General features: G+C 45.0%; 1 protein-coding gene across 1 annotated transcript in view; it reads left to right on the top strand.

Annotated features, from left to right (window-relative positions):
* RHOF (ras homolog family member F, filopodia associated) overlaps window positions 1–23,787 on the top strand; it is a 111,657-nt gene that overhangs the window by 25,205 nt on the left and 62,665 nt on the right. Inside the window, exon 2 of the mRNA XM_077293049.1 lies at window positions 19,725–19,812. Within this exon, the coding sequence (XP_077149164.1) occupies window positions 19,725–19,812 (88 nt within the window). The remainder of the gene's footprint in view (window positions 1–19,724; window positions 19,813–23,787) is intronic.

Below are 23,787 nucleotides of genomic sequence, written 5' to 3'. Positions count from 1 at the left end.
GGATTCCACGCGCAGGGCGAACTGCGCATGCGCTGAAAAAAAAAAAAAAAATGGCGCCTTCCACCGCTATTTTAAGTGGGGCGTCTGGGGGCAAAAGCGCTTCTGAAATGGAGTCTGGCCAATGCTCACCAGTGAGCGATATGGAGCAGGTATCTCCCCTTCCCAGGGCGTCTCCACAACCAACGCCGCAGCAGCAGAAGCGACGGACCCAGAAAGGCCAAGGCTCTACCGGAGGGCGTTCTGGATCGCTACACAGCAAAGAGTCCAGCATTGTGTCCGGCTCTAAGAACACGGATCGTGCCCAACCGGTATTTATGGGTCCATAAGGTGGTGAGTGATCTCCGTGAATGTTAGCGATAGTGAGAATCTATCTTTGTGTCTTATACCATAGGGGAAGAAAAGCACAAGTAAAACTAAGCATGTCATATGTGCCCTATGCAAAGAAGATCTTCCATCTTCATGGGACAAAAGACTTTGCAGTGTTTGCATTCAGCAGACTGTGTCAGAAGGCCTTCCCGAGTTTGCGGCAGATCTCAAAAACCTGATTAAAGTCCAGGTAGAGGAAACCTTTAAATCCCTGAAAGGTGGGAGAAAGAGAAGGAAGACTAAACATAGATCTCCATCTCCTGAATCGGGTGATTCAGGGGAAGATACGGATTCAGGCTCAGCTAATTCTTCCTCCTCATCCTAATCATCATCTTCATCTTCCTCAGGGGGCCGTAGCTGCTTTCCCATAGAAGAAACTGATAGCCTTGTTAAAGCCGTTAGGAACACTATGGGGCTGGCAGATCCTCACCCCAAAAAATCCGTCCAAGACATAATGTTCGGAGGGCTTGACCAGAAAAAGAGAAGGGCCTTTCCTCTCAATGAAAAAATTCAAACTTTGATCAAAAAAGAGTGGAAAAAGCCTGTGAGAAAATCACTACTCACTCCAAAAAAGAAATATCCATTCGATGACCAGTCCTGTTCCTTCTGGGATAAGGCTCCTAAACTGGACGTGGCAATCGCCAAAGCATCCAAAAAATATGCCCTTCCGTTTGAGGACATGGGGGTTTTGAAAGACCCAATGGACAAAAAAGCAGATGGGTTCCTCAGAGGTTCATGGGAAGCGGCTGGCGGAGGCCTTAAACCAGCAGTCGCTGCCGCTTGTACATCCCGCTGCCTGATGGTTTGGCTAGACCAATTGGAAAGCCAACTCAAAAACAGGTCTTCCCGAGACTCAATGCTAAAAATGTTGCCCGTTATGCGGGGAGCTGCCGCCTTCTTGGCTGACGCCTCGGCGGACTCAATCAAGTTATCCGCTAGGTCGGCGGTGTTTTCTAATGCCGCAAGGCGGGCCCTCTGGCTAAAATGTTGGCCTGGGGACCTCCAGACCAAGTCTAAATTATGTATAATTCCCTGTGAAGGAGAGTTCCTATTCGGGCCCACTCTAGATGACATACTAGAAAAAGCTGGGGATAAAAAGAAATCTTTCCCCGCCCTGGGCTTCCCTTCATACAGAAGGCCCTTTCGGAGCAAGAGGTTCTTCCGAAGGAAGCCGGGGAAAAACCAGGATAGGTGGGAAGACAAGCGAAACAAAAACAAGGGTTTCATCTTCAACAAAACCCCTAGCGACAATAAAAAACCCGCACAATGAAGGCTTGCCCCAGGTGGGGGGAAGACTTGCCCTCTTCGCCTCAGCCTGGGAAAAGATTACCAACAGTCCTTGGGTGTTGAACATAGTAAAGTCCGGTCTAAAATTGAAATTTCAGAAACCCCCTCACCCCTCATTCAGGACGACTTCTCTAAGATCTTCAAAGGAAGAGCAGCTGGCATTAGAAAAAGAAGTCATAGGACTGGTAAACAAAGGGGTTCTCATGGAAGTTCCCCTACAAGAAAGAGGTCTAGGGTGCTACTCCCCTCTGTTCCTGAGGAAGAAGCCGGACGGCTCATTCAGAACTATTGTGAATCTAAAAGAGTTGAACAAATTTCTAGAAATCCAGCCGTTCAAGATGGAGACAATAAAGACCTCAATAAAGATGCTGTTTCCACTGGGTTTTATGGTAGTCCTGGATTTAAGGGACGCCTACTATCACGTCCCTATTCACAAAGATTATCAGAAGTTCCTCAGAATAGCGGTCCATATAAAGGGGGTGGTATACCATTTTCAATTCTTAGCCCTACCCTTCGGGTTGGCTATAGCTCCGCGAGTCTTCACAAAAATAGTGGCGGAGGTAATGGCTCACCTGAGGGAGAAAGATACCCTGATAGTACCTTACCTCGACGACTTTCTGATAATAGGCTCCTCTCCTCAACACTGCGTGGAACAGCTAAAAACAATCAGACATTCCCTGGAAGAACTAGGTTGGTTAATAAACCTAAAGAAATCCAGATTGTTACCATGCCAGATCCAAGAGTACCTGGGTCTCACTCTGGACTCGATAAAACAAGAATGTCGCCTTCCAGGGGAAAAAATCCAAAACATCATAAATCTGGTATCCAGAAGGCGAGACAATCCCTCCATAACACTGCGCCAAGCGATGTCCCTCCTGGGATCCATGACGGCCTGCATCCCGGCAGTCCAATGGGCTCATTTACACTCAAGGGAACTTCAATGGCAAATCTTGTCAGAGGAAGTTTCTCTAAAAGGGAATTTAGAAGGTCAGCTCGTTTTGTCACTAAACACAATTCGGTCTCTGGGCTGGTGGACATCACTAAGCAATCTTTCCCAGGGAATCCCGTGGGTGACTCCTGTATCTCGGATAGTGACAACAGACGCAAGTCCCAGCGGGTGGGGGCTCACCTCAACGACCTGTTAGCTCAGGGGGATTGGGCTCCATATCTGAAAAAGGCATCCTCCAATATGAAAGAACTGTTGGCGGTCAAATTTGCACTCTTAGAGTTCCTGGGGCCCCTTCGGTCTCACCACGTCAGAATTATGTCAGACAACAAGGTGGTGATAGCATATCTGAATCACCAAGGGGGTACCCGTTCTCGGAGTCTGATGGAGATAACCAGCTCAATCTTCCACATAGCCGAAAGCAATTTTCAATCTCTATCGGGCCTGCACATAAAGGGCGTAGACAATTTCAGAGCAGACTACTTAAGTCGCTCCCGCCTGAAACAAGGGGAGTGGGAGCTAAATCAGTTAGTGTTCAATCAAATCGCGGTAAAATGGGGCTCACCAAGCATAGACCTCTTCGCAAACCATCTGAACAAAAAAGTGAACACCTTTTGCTCCATAACACCGTGGGGGAACCCTGTTTCCCTGGATGCGTTCCTAATACCGTGGAACCATCAACTAGCGTATGCGTTTCCCCCTATTGCTCTGATTCCAGCTGTGCTGAGGAAGATTCGGGAGGACGGGGCCCACATAGTCTTAATAGCCCCGTTCTGGCCGAAGAGGCCTTGGTTTTCCTGGATGAGGAGAATGTCCATCTCCGATCCATGGGTTCTGCCGGATCTCCCGAACCTTCTCTCCCAAGGCCCAGTTCATCATCCTCAGGTGGCAAGTTTGCACTTGACAGCTTGGCATTTGAAAGGGAGCTACTAGAAAACAGAGGGTTTTCCCCGGGGCTAGTTTCTACATTGTTACAAAGTAGGAAGCCCGTTACAACCAGACAGTACGGGAAAATTTGGAAAAAATTTCTCTCATCTTCAGGCTCCAAAATTGGGGAGGGTGTCCCTCTTAATGCCATTCTGGAGTTTCTGCAGAAGGGATTAGAGTTGGGTCTGGCCACAAACACCTTAAAAGTACACATAGCGGCTCTAGGAGCTCTGTTTAACTATGACCTAGCAGGGAACCGGTGGATATCTCGATTCATCAAAGCAGCCGGTAGGTCAAGGCCCCTACCCGTGAAATCTACCCCTCAGTGGGATTTAAATTTAGTTCTTAGGGCGTTATCCAAACCTCCCTTTGAACCATTATCAGATGCTTCAGTAAAAATTTTATCCTTAAAAACTTCCCTGCTAGTTGCACTCACGTCCGCACGTAGGGTCAGTGATATCCAAGCCCTTTCCGCCAACCCCCCGTTTACTCAAATCCTGGATGATAGGGTCATCCTAAAAACTGACCCTGCATATCTCCCAAAGGTGGCATCCCGTTTTCACAGAACTCAGGAAATATCCCTGCTCTCTTTCTGTCCTAACCCCAAAAACAAAGAGGAAGAGGCGTTACATACATTAGATGTAAGGAGATGTCTGATACGTTACATAGAGGCCACTAGGGAGAGTAGGGAGGATTCCTCTCTTTGTGTGTTTCCAGGGTCCCCGGAAGGGGAAGAAAGCATCTAAAGGCACCCTGGCAAGATGGATTACAGAAGCCATCAGCCTGTCATACTCAGCGAGTGGCGTACCCGTCCCGGGAAATATCAAGGCACACTCGACAAGGGCAGTGGCAACCTCTTGGGCGGAGAAGGCCGGAGCTTCTATTGAGCAGATATGTAAAGCTGCTATCTGGTCTTCACCGTCCACCTTCTATAGGCACTATAGATTGGACCTTACCTCCTCTTCAGACCTTACTTTTGGTAAAAGGGTTCTGGAAGCAGTGGTCCCTCCCTAATGTACAAATCTCTGCAATTCTCTCCGTGGTGCCGTCATGGGCGTCAGAGAAAATAGTAGTTACTCACCGATAACGGTGTTTCTCTGAGCCCATGACGGCACCCGTACATTCCCTCCCTTCACTTCCTGGGTGTGCACATTATTATAGTGCCTTATGTTAATAGGATAATAGTCACGCGGTATCTCATGTTAAGTATTTAGATAATGTTAAAGCAAGTCTCTGTTCATAGTCTCCCATCGTTCTCTAGTAAACAACTGATGCAGGAGAGAGGTACCGCCTTTTTATCTGTAGGTTTCCTGTCCTTGGTGGGCGGATCCCCTCTCTCCGTGGTGCCGTCATGGGCTCAGAGAAACACCGTTATCGGTGAGTAACTACTATTTTTTTTTTTCTGTAATTCTGTCATTTAAAGCTACTTTACAAACCAATAAAGCAATTTTACATGCAGATATAAATAGAAGATAGAATAAATAGGATAGATGTCTTGTAGTTATTTAATGTAACAAGCCCCCTACATAAAATAAACCTAGCACCCTTTAGTGCCTTTCATGTGGCAGTAAAGTTTGGGTGGGGAGATGTCATGATTCTCAATGGCGAGAGAACATAGCCCAGCATATATGAGAACTAGCTCTTGGAAGATGGAAACTATACTGACCATGAACTAAACCTGCCGCACAACTAGAAGTGGCCGGGTAGCATGCCTACGTTTTTTTATCCCTAGATGCCCAGCGCCAGCCGGAGAACTACCTAATCCTAGCAGAGGAAAAGACAGTCCTGGCTCACCTCTAGAGAAATTTTCCCAAAAGGCAGACAGAGGCCCCCACATATATTGGCGGTGATTTTAGATGAAATGACAAACGTAGTATGAAAATAGGTTTAGCAAAAATCGAGGTCCGCTTACTAGATAGAAAGAAGACAGAAAGGGCACTTTCATGGTCAGCAGAAAACCCTATCAAAACACCATCCAGAAATTACTTTAAGACTCTAGCATTAACTCATAACACCAGAGTGGCAATTTCCGCTCACAAGAGCTTTCCAGACACAGTAACGAAACAGCAGCTGTGAACAGGAACAAAATGCAAAAACACACAAGGACAAAAGTCCAACTTAGCTGGGAGTTGTCTAGTAGCAGGAACATGCACAGAAAGGCTTCTGATTACATTGTTGACCGGCATGAAACTGACAGAGGAGCAAGGTTATATAGCGACTCCCACATCCTGATAGGAGCAGGTGAACAGAGGGGATGATGCACACAAGTACAATTCCACAAGTGGCCACCGGGGGAGCCCAGAATCCAATTTCACAACAGTACCCCCCCCTCAAGGAGGGGGCACCGAACCCTCACCAGAACCACCAGGGCGATCAGGATGAGCCCTATGAAAGGCACGGACAAGATCGGAGGCATGAACATCAGAGGCAGTGACCCAAGAATTATCCTCCTGACCGTATCCCTTCCATTTGACCAGATACTGGAGTTTCCGTCTGGAAACACGAGAGTCCAAGATCTTTTCCACAACGTACTCCAACTCACCCTCAACCAACACCGGAGCAGGAGGCTCAACGGAAGGCACAGCCGGTACCTCATACCTGCGCAACAATGACCGATGAAAAACATTATGAATCGAAAAGGATGCAGGGAGGTCCAAACGGAAGGACACAGGGTTAAGAATCTCCAATATCTTGTACGGGCCGATGAACCGAGGCTTAAACTTAGGAGAAGAAACCCTCATAGGGACAAAACGAGAAGACAACCACACCAAGTCCCCAACACAAAGCCGAGGACCAACACGACGACGGCGGTTGGCAAAAAGCTGAGTCTTCTCCTGGGACAACTTCAAATTGTCCACCACCTGCCCCCAAATCTGATGCAACCTCTCCACCACAGCATCCACTCCAGGACAATCCGAAGATTCCACTTGACCGGAGGAAAATCGAGGATGAAACCCCGAATTACAGAAAAACGGGGACACCAAGGTGGCAGAGCTGGCCCGATTATTGAGGGCGAACTCCGCCAAAGGCAAAAAAGCAACCCAATCATCCTGATCTGCAGACACAAAACACCTCAAATATGTCTCCAAGGTCTGATTAGTCCGCTCGGTCTGGCCATTAGTCTGAGGATGGAAAGCAGACGAAAAAGACAAATCTATGCCCATCCTAGCACAGAATGCCCGCCAAAATCTAGACACGAATTGGGTCCCTCTGTCTGAAACGATATTCTCCGGAATACCATGCAAACGAACAACATTTTGAAAAAACAGAGGAACCAACTCGGAAGAAGAAGGCAACTTAGGCAAGGGAACCAGATGGACCATCTTAGAGAAACGGTCACACACCACCCAGATGACAGACATCTTATGAGAAACAGGCAGATCCGAAATAAAATCCATCGAGATGTGCGTCCAAGGCCTCTTCGGGATAGGCAAGGGTAACAACAATCCACTAGCCCGAGAACAACAAGGCTTGGCCCGAGCACAAACGTCACAAGACTGCACAAAGCCTCGCACATCTCGTGACAGGGAAGGCCACCAGAAGGACCTTGCCACCAAATCCCTGGTACCAAAGATTCCAGGATGACCTGCCAACGCAGAAGAATGAACCTCAGAGATGACTCTACTGGTCCAATCATCAGGAACAAACAGTCTACCAGGTGGGCAACGATCAGGTCTATCCGCCTGAAACTCCTGCAAGGCCCGCCGCAGGTCTGGAGAAACGGCAGACAATATCACTCCATCTTTAAGGATACCTGTGGGCTCAGAATTACCAGGGGAGTCAGGCTCAAAACTCCTAGAAAGGGCATCCGCCTTAACATTCTTAGAACCTGGTAGGTAAGACACCACAAAATTAAACCGAGAGAAAAACAACGACCAGCGCGCCTGTCTAGGATTCAGGCGCCTGGCAGACTCAAGGTAAATTAAATTTTTGTGGTCAGTCAATACCACCACCTGATGTCTGGCCCCCTCAAGCCAGTGACGCCACTCCTCAAAAGCCCACTTCATGGCCAAAAGCTCCCGATTCCCAATATCATAATTCCGCTCGGCGGGCGAAAATTTACGGGAAAAAAAAGCACAAGGTCTCATCACGGAGCAGTCGGAACTTCTCTGCGACAACACCGCCCCAGCTCCGATTTCAGAAGCGTCGACCTCAACCTGAAAAGGAAGAGCAACATCAGGCTGACGCAACACTGGGGCAGAAGAAAAGCGGCGCTTGAGCTCCCGAAAGGCCTCCACAGCATCAGGGGACCAATCAGCAACATCAGCACCCTTCTTAGTCAAATCAGTCAATGGTTTTACAACATCAGAAAAACCAGCAATAAATCGACGATAAAAGTTAGCAAAGCCCAAAAATTTCTGAAGACTCTTAAGAGAAGAGGGTTGCGTCCAATCACCAATAGCCTGAACCTTGACAGGATCCATCTCGATGGAAGAGGGGGAAAAAATGTATCCCAAGAAGGAAATCTTTTGAACCCCAAAAACACACTTAGAACCCTTCACACACAAGGAATTAGACCGCAAAACCTGAAAAACCCTCCTGACCTGCTGGACATGAGAGTCCCAGTCATCCGAAAAAATCAGAATATCATCCAGATACACAATCATAAATTTGTCCAAATAATCGCGGAAAATATCATGCATAAAGGACTGGAAGACTGAAGGGGCATTTGAAAGACCAAAAGGCATCACATTGAGCAACGCAGGATCCCCTGGTGCCAATGCAAAAGCCCAGTCTTGAGGGTCGCCCCGGAGCAAGGAAATTACAATCCTGACCTGCTGTGCAGGGTCTCCGGCAGAGCGAGACTTCAGGGACAAAAACAATTTGCAATTATTTTTAAAATTTTGAAAGTGAGATCTATTCCCCGAGAAGAATTCAGGCAAAGGAATTCTAGGCTCAGACATAGGTGCATGACAACGAAATCTTGCAAATTTTGTACCTTTGTGGCGAGATTATTCAAACCTGTAGCTACACTCTGAAGATCCATTTGAAACAGGTGAACACAGAGCCATTCAAGGATAAGAAGGAGAGAAAGAGGAAGGCTGCAGTATAGGCAGACTAGCAAGTGATTCAATTAAGAGCACACTCAGAACTAGAGGGGAAAAAAAAAAAAAAAAAAAAAAAATTGTAGCAGACTTCTTTTTTCTCTCCTTTCTCAGCCAGTAATTTAACCCTTTTTTTTGGGCCGGTCAAACTGTCATGATTCTCAATGGCGAGAGAACATAGCCCAGCATATATGAGAACTAGCTCTTGGAAGATGGAAACTATACTGACCATGAACTAAACCTGCCGCACAACTAGAAGTGGCCGGGTAGCATGCCTACGTTTTTTTATCCCTAGATGCCCAGCGCCAGCCGGAGAACTACCTAATCCTAGCAGAGGAAAAGACAGTCCTGGCTCACCTCTAGAGAAATTTTCCCAAAAGGCAGACAGAGGCCCCCACATATATTGGCGGTGATTTTAGATGAAATGACAAACGTAGTATGAAAATAGGTTTAGCAAAAATCGAGGTCCGCTTACTAGATAGAAAGAAGACAGAAAGGGCACTTTCATGGTCAGCAGAAAACCCTATCAAAACACCATCCAGAAATTACTTTAAGACTCTAGCATTAACTCATAACACCAGAGTGGCAATTTCCGCTCACAAGAGCTTTCCAGACACAGTAACGAAACAGCAGCTGTGAACAGGAACAAAATGCAAAAACACACAAGGACAAAAGTCCAACTTAGCTGGGAGTTGTCTAGTAGCAGGAACATGCACAGAAAGGCTTCTGATTACATTGTTGACCGGCATGAAACTGACAGAGGAGCAAGGTTATATAGCGACTCCCACATCCTGATAGGAGCAGGTGAACAGAGGGGATGATGCACACAAGTACAATTCCACAAGTGGCCACCGAGGGAGCCCAGAATCCAATTTCACAACAGGGAGATAACCCATTTAATACTATTAAAAAGTAATCCATAGGGTATGCTGTAATCCATAATATGGTCATCCCACAACACTTCCCCCACTCTGCTACATCCAGAGGCTATGATATGGTTACTCCAGGTCACAGCTGGCAGTTCTGGCGGCCTTGGTGAGCGGTAAAATTACTGACGTCAACGCTCATCACAGCCCGGGATTGTCATGGGACATCCATACTATGGATCATGTCAAACCCTTCTGATTACTTTCTTTATGGTATTAAATGGGGAAAAAGAGTAATTGTTAAAGTGCTTTTTACAAATAAGGAACATTTGTTTGTTTTTTTTTTGTTTTTTTTTATAACTTACAGGATTAGTAATGGGGGTGTCTGAAGCCTCTCCATTAAGAACTCCTGGGCTTGATGTCAGTGGACAATACAAAAGCTGACATCCACTGCAAAACCATTAATAATAATAATAATAATAATTTTTTTATTTATATAGCGCCAACATATTCCGCAGCGCTTTACAAATTATAGAGGGGACTTGTACAGACAATAGACATTACAGCATAACAGAAATCACAGTTCAAAACAGATACCAGGAGGAATGAGGGCCCTGCTCGCAAGCTTACAAACTATGAGGAAAAGGGGAGACACGAGAGGTGGATGGTAACAATTGTTTTAGTTATTTGGAGCAGCCATAGTGTAAGGCTCGGGTGTTCATGTAAAGCTGCATGAACCAGTTAACTGCCTAAGTATGTAGCAGTACAGACACAGAGGGCTATTAACTGCATAAAGTGTATGAGAACATGATGCGAGGAACCTGATTATGTTTTTTTTTTTTTTTTTTTTTTTAATAGGCCACACAGGGATAGTTAGGTTAATGCGTTGAGGCGGTAGGCCAATCTGAACAATTGAGTTTTTAGGGCACGCTTAAAACTGTGGGGATTGGGGATTAAGGCTATGTTCACACGTTGCGGTTTTTGCTGCGGATCCGCAGCAGATTTGACGCTGCGGATCCGCAGCAGTTTAACATGCGGTGTACAGTACAATGTTAACCTATGGAAAACAAAAACCGCAGTGCACATGCTGCGAAAAATTCCGCGCGGAAACGCTGCAGATTAATAGAAGTAGCATGTCACTTCTTTCTGCGGATTCCGCAGCGGTTTTCAACCAGCACAAATAGGAAAGTGCAGTTGAAAACCCGCAAAGGAATCCGCAGAAGAAACCGCGGTAAAATCCGCAGTGAAAACCGCAGTGGTTTTGCACTGCGGATTATCCAAATCCGCTGCGGAAAAATCCGCAGCAGAATCCGCAACGTGTGCACATACCCTAATCGTATTAACCTAGGTAGTGCATTCCAAAGAATCGGCGCAGCACGTGTAAAGTCTTGTAGACGGGAGTGGAGGTTCTGATTATTGAGGATGCTAACCTGAGGTCATGAGCGGAGGGCACGGGTAGGGTGGTAGACTGAGACCAGAGAGGAGATGTAGGGTGGTGCTGAGCCATGGAGTGCTTTGTGGATGAGGGTAGTCGTTTTGTACTGGATTCTGGAGTGGATGGGTAGCCAGTGTAAAAATGACTGGCACAAGGTAGAGACATCGGTGTAACGGTTGGTGAGGAATATGATCCTGGCTGCAGCATTCAGGACAGATTGGAGTGGGGAGAGTTTGGTAAGAGGGAGGCCGATTAGTAGAGAGTTACAATAGTCCAGACGAGAATGAATAAGTGAAACCGTAAGAGTTTTTGCAGAGTCGAATGTAAGAAAAGGGCGAATTCTAGAAATGTTTTTGAGATGCAGATAAGAAGAGCGAGCCAGTGATCGGATGTGGGGGGGTGAATGAAAGCTCGGAGTCAAGGATGACCCCAAGGCAGTGGGCATGTTGCTTTGGAGTAATGGTGGAACCGCACACGGAGATGGCAATGTCAGGCAAAGGTAGGTTAGTAGAGGGAGAGAACAGGAGTTCAGTTTTTGACAGGTTCAGTTTCAGATAGAAGGAGGACATGATGTTAGAGACAGCGGTAAGACAATCACTGGTGTTTTCTAAAAAGGTCGGCGTGATAACAGGAGAAGAGGTGTATAATTGGGTGTCGTCAGCATAGAGATGGTACTGGAAACCAAATCTACTGATTGTTTGTCCAATAGGGGCAGTATACAAAGAGAAGAGAAGGGGGCCTAGGACTGATCCTTGAGGAACCCCAACAGTAAGGGGAAGGTGAGAGGAGGAGGAACCAGCAAAAGATACAGTGAAGGATCGGTCAGAGAGATAGGAGGAGAACCAGGAGAGAACGGTGTCCTTGAGGCCGATGGAGCGGAGCAAAGTGAGGAGGAGCTGATGATCCACAGTATCGAATGCTGCAGAGAGATCCAAGAGAATTAGCATGGAGTAGTGACCATTAGATTTAGCTGTTAGTAGGTCATTAGAGACTTTAGTGAGGGCAGTTTCAGTAGAGTGTAAAGAGCGGAAGCCAGATTGAAGAGGGTCGAGAAGAGTTATCTGAGAGATAGCGGGTAAGACGGGAGTGGACCAGGCGTTCGAGGAGTTTGGAGATGAAGGGAAGATTAGAGACAGGTCTATAATTAGCGGCACAGTTTTGGTCGAGGGATGGTTTTTTACCATTACCTCAATTGTCAACGAACTAGGGCAATCGGGAAGAGCCAAGGCTAAGTGCCAGAATTGGCGCATCTAATGGTGCGCCATCTCTGGGGCTGCTGAGTGCTGGTGTTCTTAGTCTTGCAAGGGCCTTCCCAGACTATTATCAGCCCCCAGCTGTCTGCTTAGCCTTTGCTGGTTATTTAAAAATAGAGGGGACCTCACGTCATGTTTTTTTTGGGGGGTTCCCCCCTTTTTAATAACCAGTAAAGGCTAAGCAGACAGATGTGGTCTGATATTAATAATCTGGGAAGCTCCATGAATATTGGCCCCCTTTTCAGAAAACACCAGCTCACAGCTGTCTGCTTTCCCTCGGCTGGTTAGTAAAAACGGGGGCCACAGTAACTTTTTTTCAGTTATTTTTTTCACTAAATACAAGTACACAAAAAAAGACACGCAAAGCATTGATTAGATATCTCCCTGACCTCTTTCTATATTTCTATTCTATCTCTCTAATTCTGATGGTTCATGCAATTAATTTACTGTACTTGGCATATGAAATCAATGCATTTTATACGCAGATGTGAACAAACCTTTAGGGTATGTGCACACATTGAGTAAAAATTCTGTATCTCTTGGCAAGAAAAACGCACCTGTAAACACGCGATTTTTATTAATTTTGAGTGAAGTCAATGGTGAAAAACGCACATAGAATTGACATGCTGCAGATTATCTGCAAAGTAAAAATACTCAATGTGGGCATGACACTTTTAGGTTTCTCATTAGCTTTGCTGGCATCAGGTTTTGTCACAAATTTGGGGAGAAAAAATGCGACAAAACACCAAATCTGCAATGTGTGCACACAGCCTTAGGCTATGTTCACACTTTGCGTTTTTGATGCATTTTTTATGCAAATTTTAGCTGCGTCTTACAGTACCAACTTGTTTTGTTTGTTTTTTTTGTCCTCGGTATTTTGTGCTTTGCATGGTTTTTGCAGAATGGAGCCTGTCGCTTCTTTCGACAATTTTTCTGCATTTTTCACCCATTGAAAGCAGTGGGTGGTTAAAAAAACAAACAAAAAAAAACGCTGGAAAAAATGTGTGTGTGTGTGTGTGTGTGTGTGTGTGTGTGTGTGTGTGTGTGTGTGTATATATATATATATAAAGGTTTCTCTTACTGAGAGTGTTGGGGGACACTCGCTTGACCGCGATATTTAAGCACACAGCACGGGTTTATAAAAGAAAGCAGTCCATACGGTTTATTAAGCCACATAAACCGGGTTAAGCACAGTTCATTACATAGAATACAACAGGCACCAACAGTCTCTTTGGTACCTGACGGGAGCTCCTGCTCCACCTTGCCGACTCTTCCAACAGCCTTTGGGTAAGCTGCCTAACGGGGACCACCAACTCGCCTGGTCAATACACAGTAGTCAGTCCAGATCTCACCGAAGGACTCCAGCTTCCCCACACTCTGTTAACACGCTTCTGGGTAAGCTGCCTAACGGGGGTCCCCAACTTGCCTGTCCGGCACACAGTAGTCAGTCCGGACCTCACCGAAGGACTGCAGCTTCCCCACACAGGAACAGTCTCTGGCTCCGCAGATCCTGGCTCTCACCTCGTTACCACAGGTCCTGGACCCCGTCCTCCACCTGTCAGCTTAGGTCCTGGACCCCGTCCTCCACCTATCAGCTTAGGTCCTGGACCCCGTCCTCCACCCGTTACCTCAGGTTACCAGGATCATGCCGGTGGCCTAGTCCGGGTATTCTTCAGGACGTCCTTCCGCAGCCGGGCACGTCCAATACCCAGGCCACCCGAAGCCAAGTCTCACGGTCTTAGGTGCTCTCCGGACCCTAGTCATTCCTAGGCCAATCCAGCACCATTCGGGACCCTAGTCATTCCTAGGACAGTCCCCGGGACCCTAGTCATTCCTAGGACAATCCCGCACCGTTCCCAGGTGCTTGCAGGACCCTGGTCATTCCCAGGCCAATCCAGCACCTTCATCGGTCAGGTCCATACACAGGTTCCACACAGGAACCACACAGGACCTGCCGGACACGCCTCCCATGTGACCCACATCCTGGTCACATTATATACCTGAAACCACACCCCTGGATGTGTGTGTGGATGTGTGGCTAGTCTGACCCTCCCGTCTCTCATGACTAGCCTAGTAAGTCACCCAAACTTAACTATACACATTACAGAAACTCTTGAGGGACTACAGGTCCCAGCATAAACACAAAACATCAGACTTACTACGCAGACTCCCTCTGCGACACATATCGGCCATTCACAACACTGCCGATTACAGGTTCACCACGAATATCACCACAACAGATACGCCTCCACGCATATCTCGCAGAGCGCACAGAGCGCCCCCTAACTGCCACAGGGGTCACTATACCACAATATAAATATAAAAATATATATATATATATATATATATATATATATATATATATATATATATATATATATATATATATATATATATATATATATTTTTTTTTTATATAAAAAAAAAAAATTCTTTTTGCCAAAACCTGATGAAGTAAAATCGGATTTTAATTTTTTTTGCAATAAACTTTCAGTATGCGCCAGAGACAAGTGTACCATAAGAAAAGCAATGAAAACTTAACAAAACTGATTCTTTTGTAGCAAGTTACTTGCTGCCAAAAGAGCAGGTTTTGCCTTAGGAAACGACACATCAAAAACGTAACGTGTGAAAATAGCCTTAAGGTGAAGTTGTGCTTTGGATTTAGATGAAACAGACCGTTGAATTTGAGGTTTGGAAGTGATAGTTCCGTCATATTCTGGATGTTACAAGAAAAGAATAACTTTTTTTTTTACTTTACTGAGCATTTTCTATTTTTCACTCCTACATCAATTTTTTGTAAAATTATTTTATTTGTCCATCTGTAAGGGTGTTGCTATGCAGGATATCGAGCCATCCTTTAGGCTTGAAATACCGGTAACTTGAAGAAAACATTTTCTTCAATCCAAAGTAAACTCTGTTATTCTACAAGTGTTTTCTTATAGAACAGAACGTGTTTGTATGGAAATTAGATGTATCGTTTCAGCATGTCTTGTTTTTGTTTTTTGTTGTGAATTGCCCAACGATTCATCGGTCTTTCTGGATCTCTTAGCTTTATTTTCTGATGTTAGGGTGAGGTCTGATGCCAGTGTTTTATCTACGTTTAAGACTTGTGTGAAATTAAAAGTAGTTTAAGTTCAAATCATTGAAAGTTTGTGAACCCTTCAGGATTTTCCAACTCCAGTGTACAGAGGCGTAGCTAGGGTTTCAACTTAGGGGGGGCGAAACATCTGAGTGGGCCCCTAACCAGCTAACCCTGATTACAGCTACGGTTGCGCACTCTAGTTGTGAATATAGGGGAACCTCAGAATATGACCCTACTGTTATTGAAAATAAATCTATATACAAAAACGAACATTGACTTTACCGCCATATTGTGACCATATGCAACTTTGATGGTCACAATACTCTGAGTGCCCCTATAACAATAATGCTTAAGTGCCCACTTTACATTTAATAATGTCCCCTAAGTTCCCCCATGTACTGCTCCATTATACACAGTATGGTGAGCTTAAAGCTTCCCTATACACAGTCTAAGGCCCCCACAGCTCCTTTATACACAGTATGATGATTCTATAACTCCCCTTTACACAGTATGATGTTCCCACTGCTCCCCTATAGATATGAGCCCAATGCTCCCCTATACAGAGTATAATGCTGACAGAACTCCACTCTAGAAAGTATAATGCTCCACTATATACAGTGTAATGGGACAACAGCTCCCATATGCACAATATGCCTTCACAGTTTCCTATACACAGTATGATGGGCCGGCAGCTCCCGTCAAACAGGTATGATGTCCCTCACAGTTCCCCTGTACACAGTATGATGGGCCCACAGCTTCCTTATACACAGTATGATGGGCCCACAGCTTCCTTATACACAGTATGATGGGCCCACAGCTTCCTTATACACAGTATGATGGGCCCACAGCTTCCTTATACACAGTATGATGGGCCCACAGCTTCCTTATACACAGTATGATGGGCCCGCAGCTCCCTTATACACAGTGTCATGGGCTCGCAGCTCCCTTATACACAGTATGATGGGCCCGCAGCTCCCTTATACACAGAATGATGGGCCCACAGCTCCCTTATACACAGTATGATGGGCCCACAGCTCCTTTATACACAGTATGATGGGCCCACAGCTCCCTTATACACAGTATGATGGGCCCGCAGCTCCCTTATACACAGTATCATGGGCTCGCAGCTCCCTTATACACAGTATGATGGGCCCGCAGCTCCCTTATACACAGAATGATGGGCCCACAGCTCCCTTATACACAGTATGATGGGCCCACAGCTCCTTTATACACAGTATGATGGGCCCACAGCTCCCTTATACACAGTATGATGGGCCCGCAGCTCCCTCTTACATAGTATGATTGGCCCGCAGCTCCCGTATACACAGTATGATGGACTCACAGCTCCCTGTAATGATTTGGATGCCCCGGTCATTTACTCATCCTCCGGCGTATTCACTATTTTGTGGCACTGCTGCAGTGCCGCTGCTCAAACTTGTGAGCGCAGCTTCTGACTGGCCAGAAGTTAGAATCTATGTCACAAGCGCTCAATGTAAGACTATGAGGCTATGTGCACTTGTTGCGGATTTGTGCGGATTTCCTGTGTTTTTTGTGCAGATTTCACCTGCGGTTTACCACCTGCGGATTCCTATACAGGAGCAGGTGTAAAACGCTGCGGAATCCGCAAATAGAATTGACATGCTGCAGAAAATAAAACGCAGCGTTTCCGCGCGGTATTTTCCGCATCATGGGCACTGCGGATTTGGTTTTCCATAGGTTTACATGGTACTGTAAACCAGATGGAAAACTGCTGCAGATCCGCAGCGGCCAATCCGCACCGTGTGCACATAGCCTGAGAGTGAGAAAGAGAGGCCAGATCGAGGCTCCCACAGACTCACATTGATTAGTGACCTCTGTGCTGCTCCATGAAACACTGGAGCCTCGGACAGGCCACAAACTGCAGGAGACTGAGCCGAGCGGAGACAAAAACAGATGAAAACGCCAGAAGGTGAGTATCAGACAGGGGGCAGGGGACGTGGATTGTCAGCACCGCTCCAGCAATGAGATAAAAACTAATGCTGGAGTGGTGCTGTAAATGTGATGCAGCTCTTGGTTACTCTATGCAGGCTCCTTATACTAATACTCATAAAGACCCAGGTGGTATCAAAAGTCCCCTACCCTCCCCCATCTCCAGCCTCCCCAGACCGCAAATATTACGTGATGGAGTACATATAATATCATAACAAAACATTATAATATTTAGCCCCCAGTGACCTGTCCCCCCTCCCCCACTTCAGCCCCAATACCCCCATCATCTAACATCCACCCCCTCAGTGCCCTGTCCCACCTCACCCACCTTCTGCCCTCACAATCCCCAAATGGTCTCACATTCACCCCCAGTGTCCTGTCTCCCCTCCCCCACAATACCCCCATGGTCTCACATTCACCCCCCAGTACCCTGTCCCCCCTCACCCACTTTCAGCGCCCACAATACCCCAATGGCCACACAGTGACATACCTGAATTTAATAAACCTAATAAGTTCCATCCCCACTTACTGATAAAGTTTGCACTGCAGGCAGGACCAGGAAGTGTCTAGGTGAAATGCAAGGTGGGCACTAGGACCCAGCGTGCCTGAGCCAATCCCAGCGTGCACAGAGTGAAGAAAACTGCAGACGGGGAAAAGCTTCATGATCAGGTCAGAGGGGCGAAACCATTCACTGCAGGAGGGAGACTCTGCAGCCGGCCACTGTGCTTATAGTCAGCGTGCAGCTTGTCAGATGGGAGCAGACATTATACTGCTCTGCTCCTACGCTGTGTTCTGCCTCGGCACAGAAGTGGCCCTGCCCTGGCTCCCGGTGGGCCCCTTCATGTGACAGGGCCCGGGGCAATGGCCCCCTCTGCCCCCCCCAGTAGTTACGCTACTGCCAGTGTAGATTAAGAGACCCACATAAAACAAATGAGTTGAATATTACTGCCATATATTGTTTTTCTTAAATGAGGACAATTATTCAATATCACGTGTCTGAAAGTGGCAAAGGTATGCGAACCTGTGCTTTCAATATCTGGTGTAATCCCATTGTGCACAATAACTGGTTCTTAATGTTTTCTGTAATGGTGGTTGAGTCCTGCACATTGGAGGAATTTTAGCCAATTCCTCTCTTCCAAACGGCTATTATGTTGGGGGGTTTTTTTGTCTTGGTTTTTTTTGTATGAATCACACCCTATGCGAATTGCCTCTTCAGAGAAAAAGAGGACTTAAACTCTATAGCGCCACCTGTTGGAAGTAGCGATCCTACAAGTCACAATCAACCCTTTAACGAGTCGTGCAATATGACTTGGGATAAAAGCCAAATCAGTATCTCAATTCGCAGACACGGTGTTTCGGGCTCGTTAAAGGGTTGATTGTGACTTGTAGGGTCGCTACTTCCAACAGGTGGCGCTATAGAGTTAAGTCCTCTTTTTCTTTGAAGAGGCAATTTGCATATTAAAATTTCCAGAGGAGCATTGCTCGGCGAATAAGCCTCCTTACCTTGACAAGCCAGAGCTGGTATTTCACTCTCCATAAGGAGAAACGTTACCCCTTAGATCACATTCTCTAGAAATTCAGCTCAAGGACTGCTGTCCCGATGTTTTCCTTCAGATTTTTTTTGTTATACTTCAGAATTCATTGTTCCATCAATGATGGTAAGTCATGCTGACCTAGTTTCAGCAAAACAAGCTCAATATATCATTCTACCACCACCATGTTTCACAGATGGTATGGCGTTTTTCATTCTTCCTACATAACACTTCTCCTTTAAACCAAAAAGCTCTGTTTTTTTTATCTCCTCCATACATAAACTATTGTTCCAACAGCTTTCTAGCTTGTCCCAGTGATCTCTAGCAAACTGTAGACAGGCTGCAATGTTCTTTCTGGAAAGCAGTGACTTTATCTGAAATCTGCCTTAAATTCCATAGTTGTTCATTGTTGTCCTGATGGTGGACACATGAACATTAGATTTTGAGAGAGGCCTTTAGATGCTTCGAGGTTATATTGGGTTCTTGGGTAACTTTGGGGAGGGGGGGGGATAAAATGTATTCTCCGACTCCACCCCACACCCCCATTCCCATATTATCTTGTGCATTACTGCATTAGGAGGTGGACAATGTCAGCAGCAGTTTTCAGCTCCCCAAGGAAACTTGAGGTGTGGTGGATAACCCTGCTAAGACTAGAAGATGTGAAAGATACCTTAGTACAGCGATTCTAGTACAGGAATTGTATAGGATTATTAATACTTGGCTACTTTCTGCCAGAGACTGCACCATACCTGCCCATGGTTGTGTATGAAGCTCCGCTGAACTGAGCGGGGATCTGTTCTTGGAGGACAGCAGCATTATCTTTCTAATCCTATACAATGGTTTGGTAAGATGAAATTGGGTCCTGGGGGTTTGTGCACCATTGTAGTAATGATGGAATACGGTAATTTAATTTTAATGAATTAAAAAAAAAAATCCATTATAAAGAAAAGAAACTTTTCCAATCCTCATTGCTTTTATGTTAAATTAAGCTTTTGACCATTTTGTTTCTTCTTACAGCAATATGCCCCATCTGTCTTTGAAAAATATACCACAAGTATCAGAATTGGCAACAAGGAAATCTGTCTGCACTTGTATGACACAGCAGGTAAATGGAATATCTTCTGTTACCCATTTTTAAGATTGCAAATATGACAAGAATTTAAACTTTATTCTATATCTAATTTCCATAATGTTTTACATTATGCTGCAAGTTTAAAGGGAACCTGTTACCATGGAAATGCTGTCCAGGCATCATGTTATAGAGCAGGGGGAGCTGTGCGGAATGGTAGTTTTGTGAGGAAAAAATCCTGCATAACCTGTACTTTAGGCTATGTGTACACATTTAGGAATTTTCGCGTTTTTTTTTTCTTGTTTTTCGCTATAAAAACGTGATAAAACGCATACATTAAGCATCCTATTAGAATGCATTCCGTGTTTTTTGTGCACATGCTGCCTTTTTTTCCATGGCGGAATCGCATTCCGGAAAAAAACGCAGCATGTTCATTAAAGTGTGGAATCGCTGGGATTCCGCACACATAGGAATGCATTGATCCGCTTACTTTCTCCTTGTGGCTAGATGGAGGAGAGAGGAGACTCTCCTGCAGGCCCTGGGAACCATATAAATGTTAAAAAAAAACAAAAAAAAAAAAACACCACAGCTGCGCTCTGCCACTAAGTCCACACTTCAGAAAGAACGAGATGGGAAAAGCCACCTCATGAAGAGTAAATCCTGTAGACGTGGCTTACATTATAGATTTAATACTCTGAGCAATGTCTATCAATGTTTTTCATACGTAAATTTGAAGTGAAATGTTTTGTGGAACCCTTACATTTGACCGTCCCATTGTTGAGGCCGTTAAAGGGGTAGTCCGGCCTCTGACTGCAGAGCTGAGAGTCCTCTAGGTGTCAGGATTCTCTGGTGCGCACAGTCATGTGATTTGCATACATGCGGTCATGTACTGACTAGATGGACACGTTATCGCTCAGTACAAGTATACTGAGCGATGCCAGATACTCTACAGTAGTCAGAATGTGTCCGGAAGTAGGTACATCACTTGTGCTCACAGGACCACGCGCTCCCGGCATCGGAGAATCCTCACAGCGTGCAGTGAAGATTGAAGTCTGCAGTCACACAGTGACTGCGGATTTGTAGCCTAAGGCTGGACAACCCCTTTAAGATGGTGGGCATGGCATCACCGAATTGCACTAAGCTAGTAATATACTGCGATGTTGATCCCTGAGGTTTTGCAGTGGCTGAGTTCATAAAAACATGTCCTTTCCTGAAAGTTGTTCTGTTAAATTCTTAGCCTAAAGTGTTCAAAATAGTTTGTATGTATTGCTACAAGTTTCTACCAGAAAAGTGTTTAAGAAACCTCCACTTCCTCCTAAATATAATACCTAGAGTCGCACGCCATGAGAGAAAAGCCTGTATGAAATTGTGCATTTTTTGGTCACTATTGTCTTTTTCTTGTGCATATATTTTACGTGGTTGTTAATCTGTAGTAATGGCGCTGGACCAGAAATACCAGTTTAGGGAACATGTATGGTAGGGACATCATGATTTGATTAATAGACAGGTTTGTGTGGGATCGCTCGCTCTGTGGAAGTGTGGCCTAGTAAGGGCTTGTTCACACGTTGCGTTTTTGCTGTTTTTTACCATGGAAAAAAAAAGTTGCAGTTTACTGTACCAGCCAAGTGAGTGAGATCTCTGAGGTCTCTCACACGCTCCTTGCTGTTTCCTGACAGATTTGCACCTTCAAAGTGTTTTTTTTTTTTTTCTTTTCAAATCTGCAGCATGTCAGTTCTTTCAGCATTTTTGCAGCATTGTTCAGCCATTGAAATTAATGGGGTAAAATATCAAGGAGGCTCGTTAAAAAAAGTGCCTGTTTTACACAGCGTTTTTTCCTGCCTGCACACTAGCACTGCTGCAAAGACCCGATGTGTGCACATATAACCTAGGGGTGAACCAGAGTTGAGACATGTAGTGATGAGCGAATGTGCTCGGATAAGGTGTTATCTGAGAATGCTCATGTGCTAACTATCTTTGGCGTCCTTGAATAATCTGTTCCAGTCCCCGCCGCTGCATGTCTCAGGACTGTTCAGCAGCCTCAACACATACAGGAATTGTCTGTTTGGCAGGGACTGACTGTCTGTTAGGCGTCCCTGCATGTGTTGCGGCTGTCAAACAGCCATGAGACATGCAGGTGCGGGGAATCAAACCTATTATTTGAGCACACGCTGATAACGCCGTATCAGAGCACATTCGCTCATCGCTATAGACATGTCCACTATTGTCGGTGCTTCACCACTGGTTACAATATACAGTGGGGCAAAAAAGTATTTAGTCAGTCAGCAATAGTGCAAGTTCCACCACTTAAATGGTGATTTTCTGGATTTTTTTTCTCAGTTTGTCTCCCATAATTGAGGTCTACCTATGATGTAAATTACAGACGCCTCTCATCTTTTTAAGTGGTGGAACTTGCACTATTGCTGACTGACTAAATACTTTTTTGCCCCACTGTATGTTTGTGTGTGTTCTGCGTCTTTATTTTGTTACTCAGATGTTTGTTCCTGATTTCGGTTGCATGTGTAACAACTGTTTATACGACTTGTTAAAGTGCAATTGGCAGTGTAGTAAACCAGTTGGTGCAATATTTTCTGGCTTTTCCACTGCTTAGCTGATGGGTAATGTACTGACTAGACAAGACATTTCCTTGGATTTGAGGTTTCAGCTATACAAGCACTGTAACTAGCTAGTAGGCCAAGATATATATGGGTACGATACGATGTGGGGACATTTCTTCTGTGATTATGGTTTCTAGTCTGCAGTGTACGTTTCGCCCATAGCTCAGTGCTGCTACAGCCTACATGGATTTCTTCAGGGATGAGACAGATGTGACGGTTTTATACATTTTTATTTTTGTTTTACACATCTGCGCTTACCATGAATGGAAACAATGTAAATATCCTGCGCTGTATGGGATTCTTACTAGGAGCACCACTGTGAAATAAAACCTGCCCAGACCAGGAGCAAGGACTAATCTAGAAACTGCCTTAGTACAGAAAAGGTCTAGATACAGAAGCGGATGAGAACTTCTCACCTTGCAAGAAGACACTTTACCATGTTGGATGCGGTCTGTGACTTATAGCAGACGCGGATTAGCACGACCCTGTGTAGGAGACTATTCTTGCATGTAATTCTATCAACAACAAATTTTGGGGTTCATTTTCTCTTTTTACACTTGTGAAAATAAAAAAAAAATTGGTTCTGAAGTAAAATGTTTGCCAAAAAAAGTGAAATGTTCATTTTTTCCTTCCACATTGTTCCTGTGAAGCACGTCAAGGGTTAAAAAAACTTCTTGAATGTGGTTTTGAGCACCTTGAGGGGTGTAGTTTTTAGAATGGTGTCAAGTTTGGATATTTTCTGTCATATAGACCCCTCAGTGACTTTAAATGTGAGATGGTCCCTTAAAAAAATGGTGTTGTAAACAGCCTGGCTCAAAAATTTATTGTTACAAAAACAAATATAGATGAATGCGAGTATCAGCGGGTTTTTGGAAAATATAGAATAATTAAAAAATAACTTTTACTATATTCTTTAAAAAAAAAAAAAAAAAAAGTACAAACATATAGTGCAAACACGGTGCTAGTGCAAACAATAACAAAACACAAGAAAAAACAACCAATAAAATACCTCACTGCTTCAACCTAACGTACAGAGCCAATCCTGGTCTCTATTCAGTTAGATATAGATAAATATTGCTTTGGTGAGGTCTGCCGTACCGAGACAGAGGGGCTCCCCCCCGAAATCATTAGTCAAGTTGACTCAACAATTAACAGTGATGTTGTGCCACATCTAACTGAATAGAGACCAGGATTGGCTCTGTACGTTAGGTTGAGGCAGTGCGGTATTTTATTGGCTGTTTTTTCTTGTGTTTTGTTATTGTTTGCACTAGCACCGTGTCTGCATTATGTTTACACTTTTTTTTTTTTTTTTTTAAAGTAATATAGTAAAAGTTATGTTTTAATTATTCTATATTTTCCAAAAACCCGCTGATACTCGCATTCAACTTTTAACCCT

Source organism: Ranitomeya variabilis, chromosome 1 (genome assembly GCF_051348905.1).
Source record: "Ranitomeya variabilis isolate aRanVar5 chromosome 1, aRanVar5.hap1, whole genome shotgun sequence".
Classification (NCBI taxonomy): Eukaryota; Metazoa; Chordata; class Amphibia; order Anura; family Dendrobatidae; genus Ranitomeya; species Ranitomeya variabilis.
The sequence above is the reverse complement of the archived record's forward strand: the minus strand, read 5'-3'. Positions and strand labels throughout refer to the sequence as shown.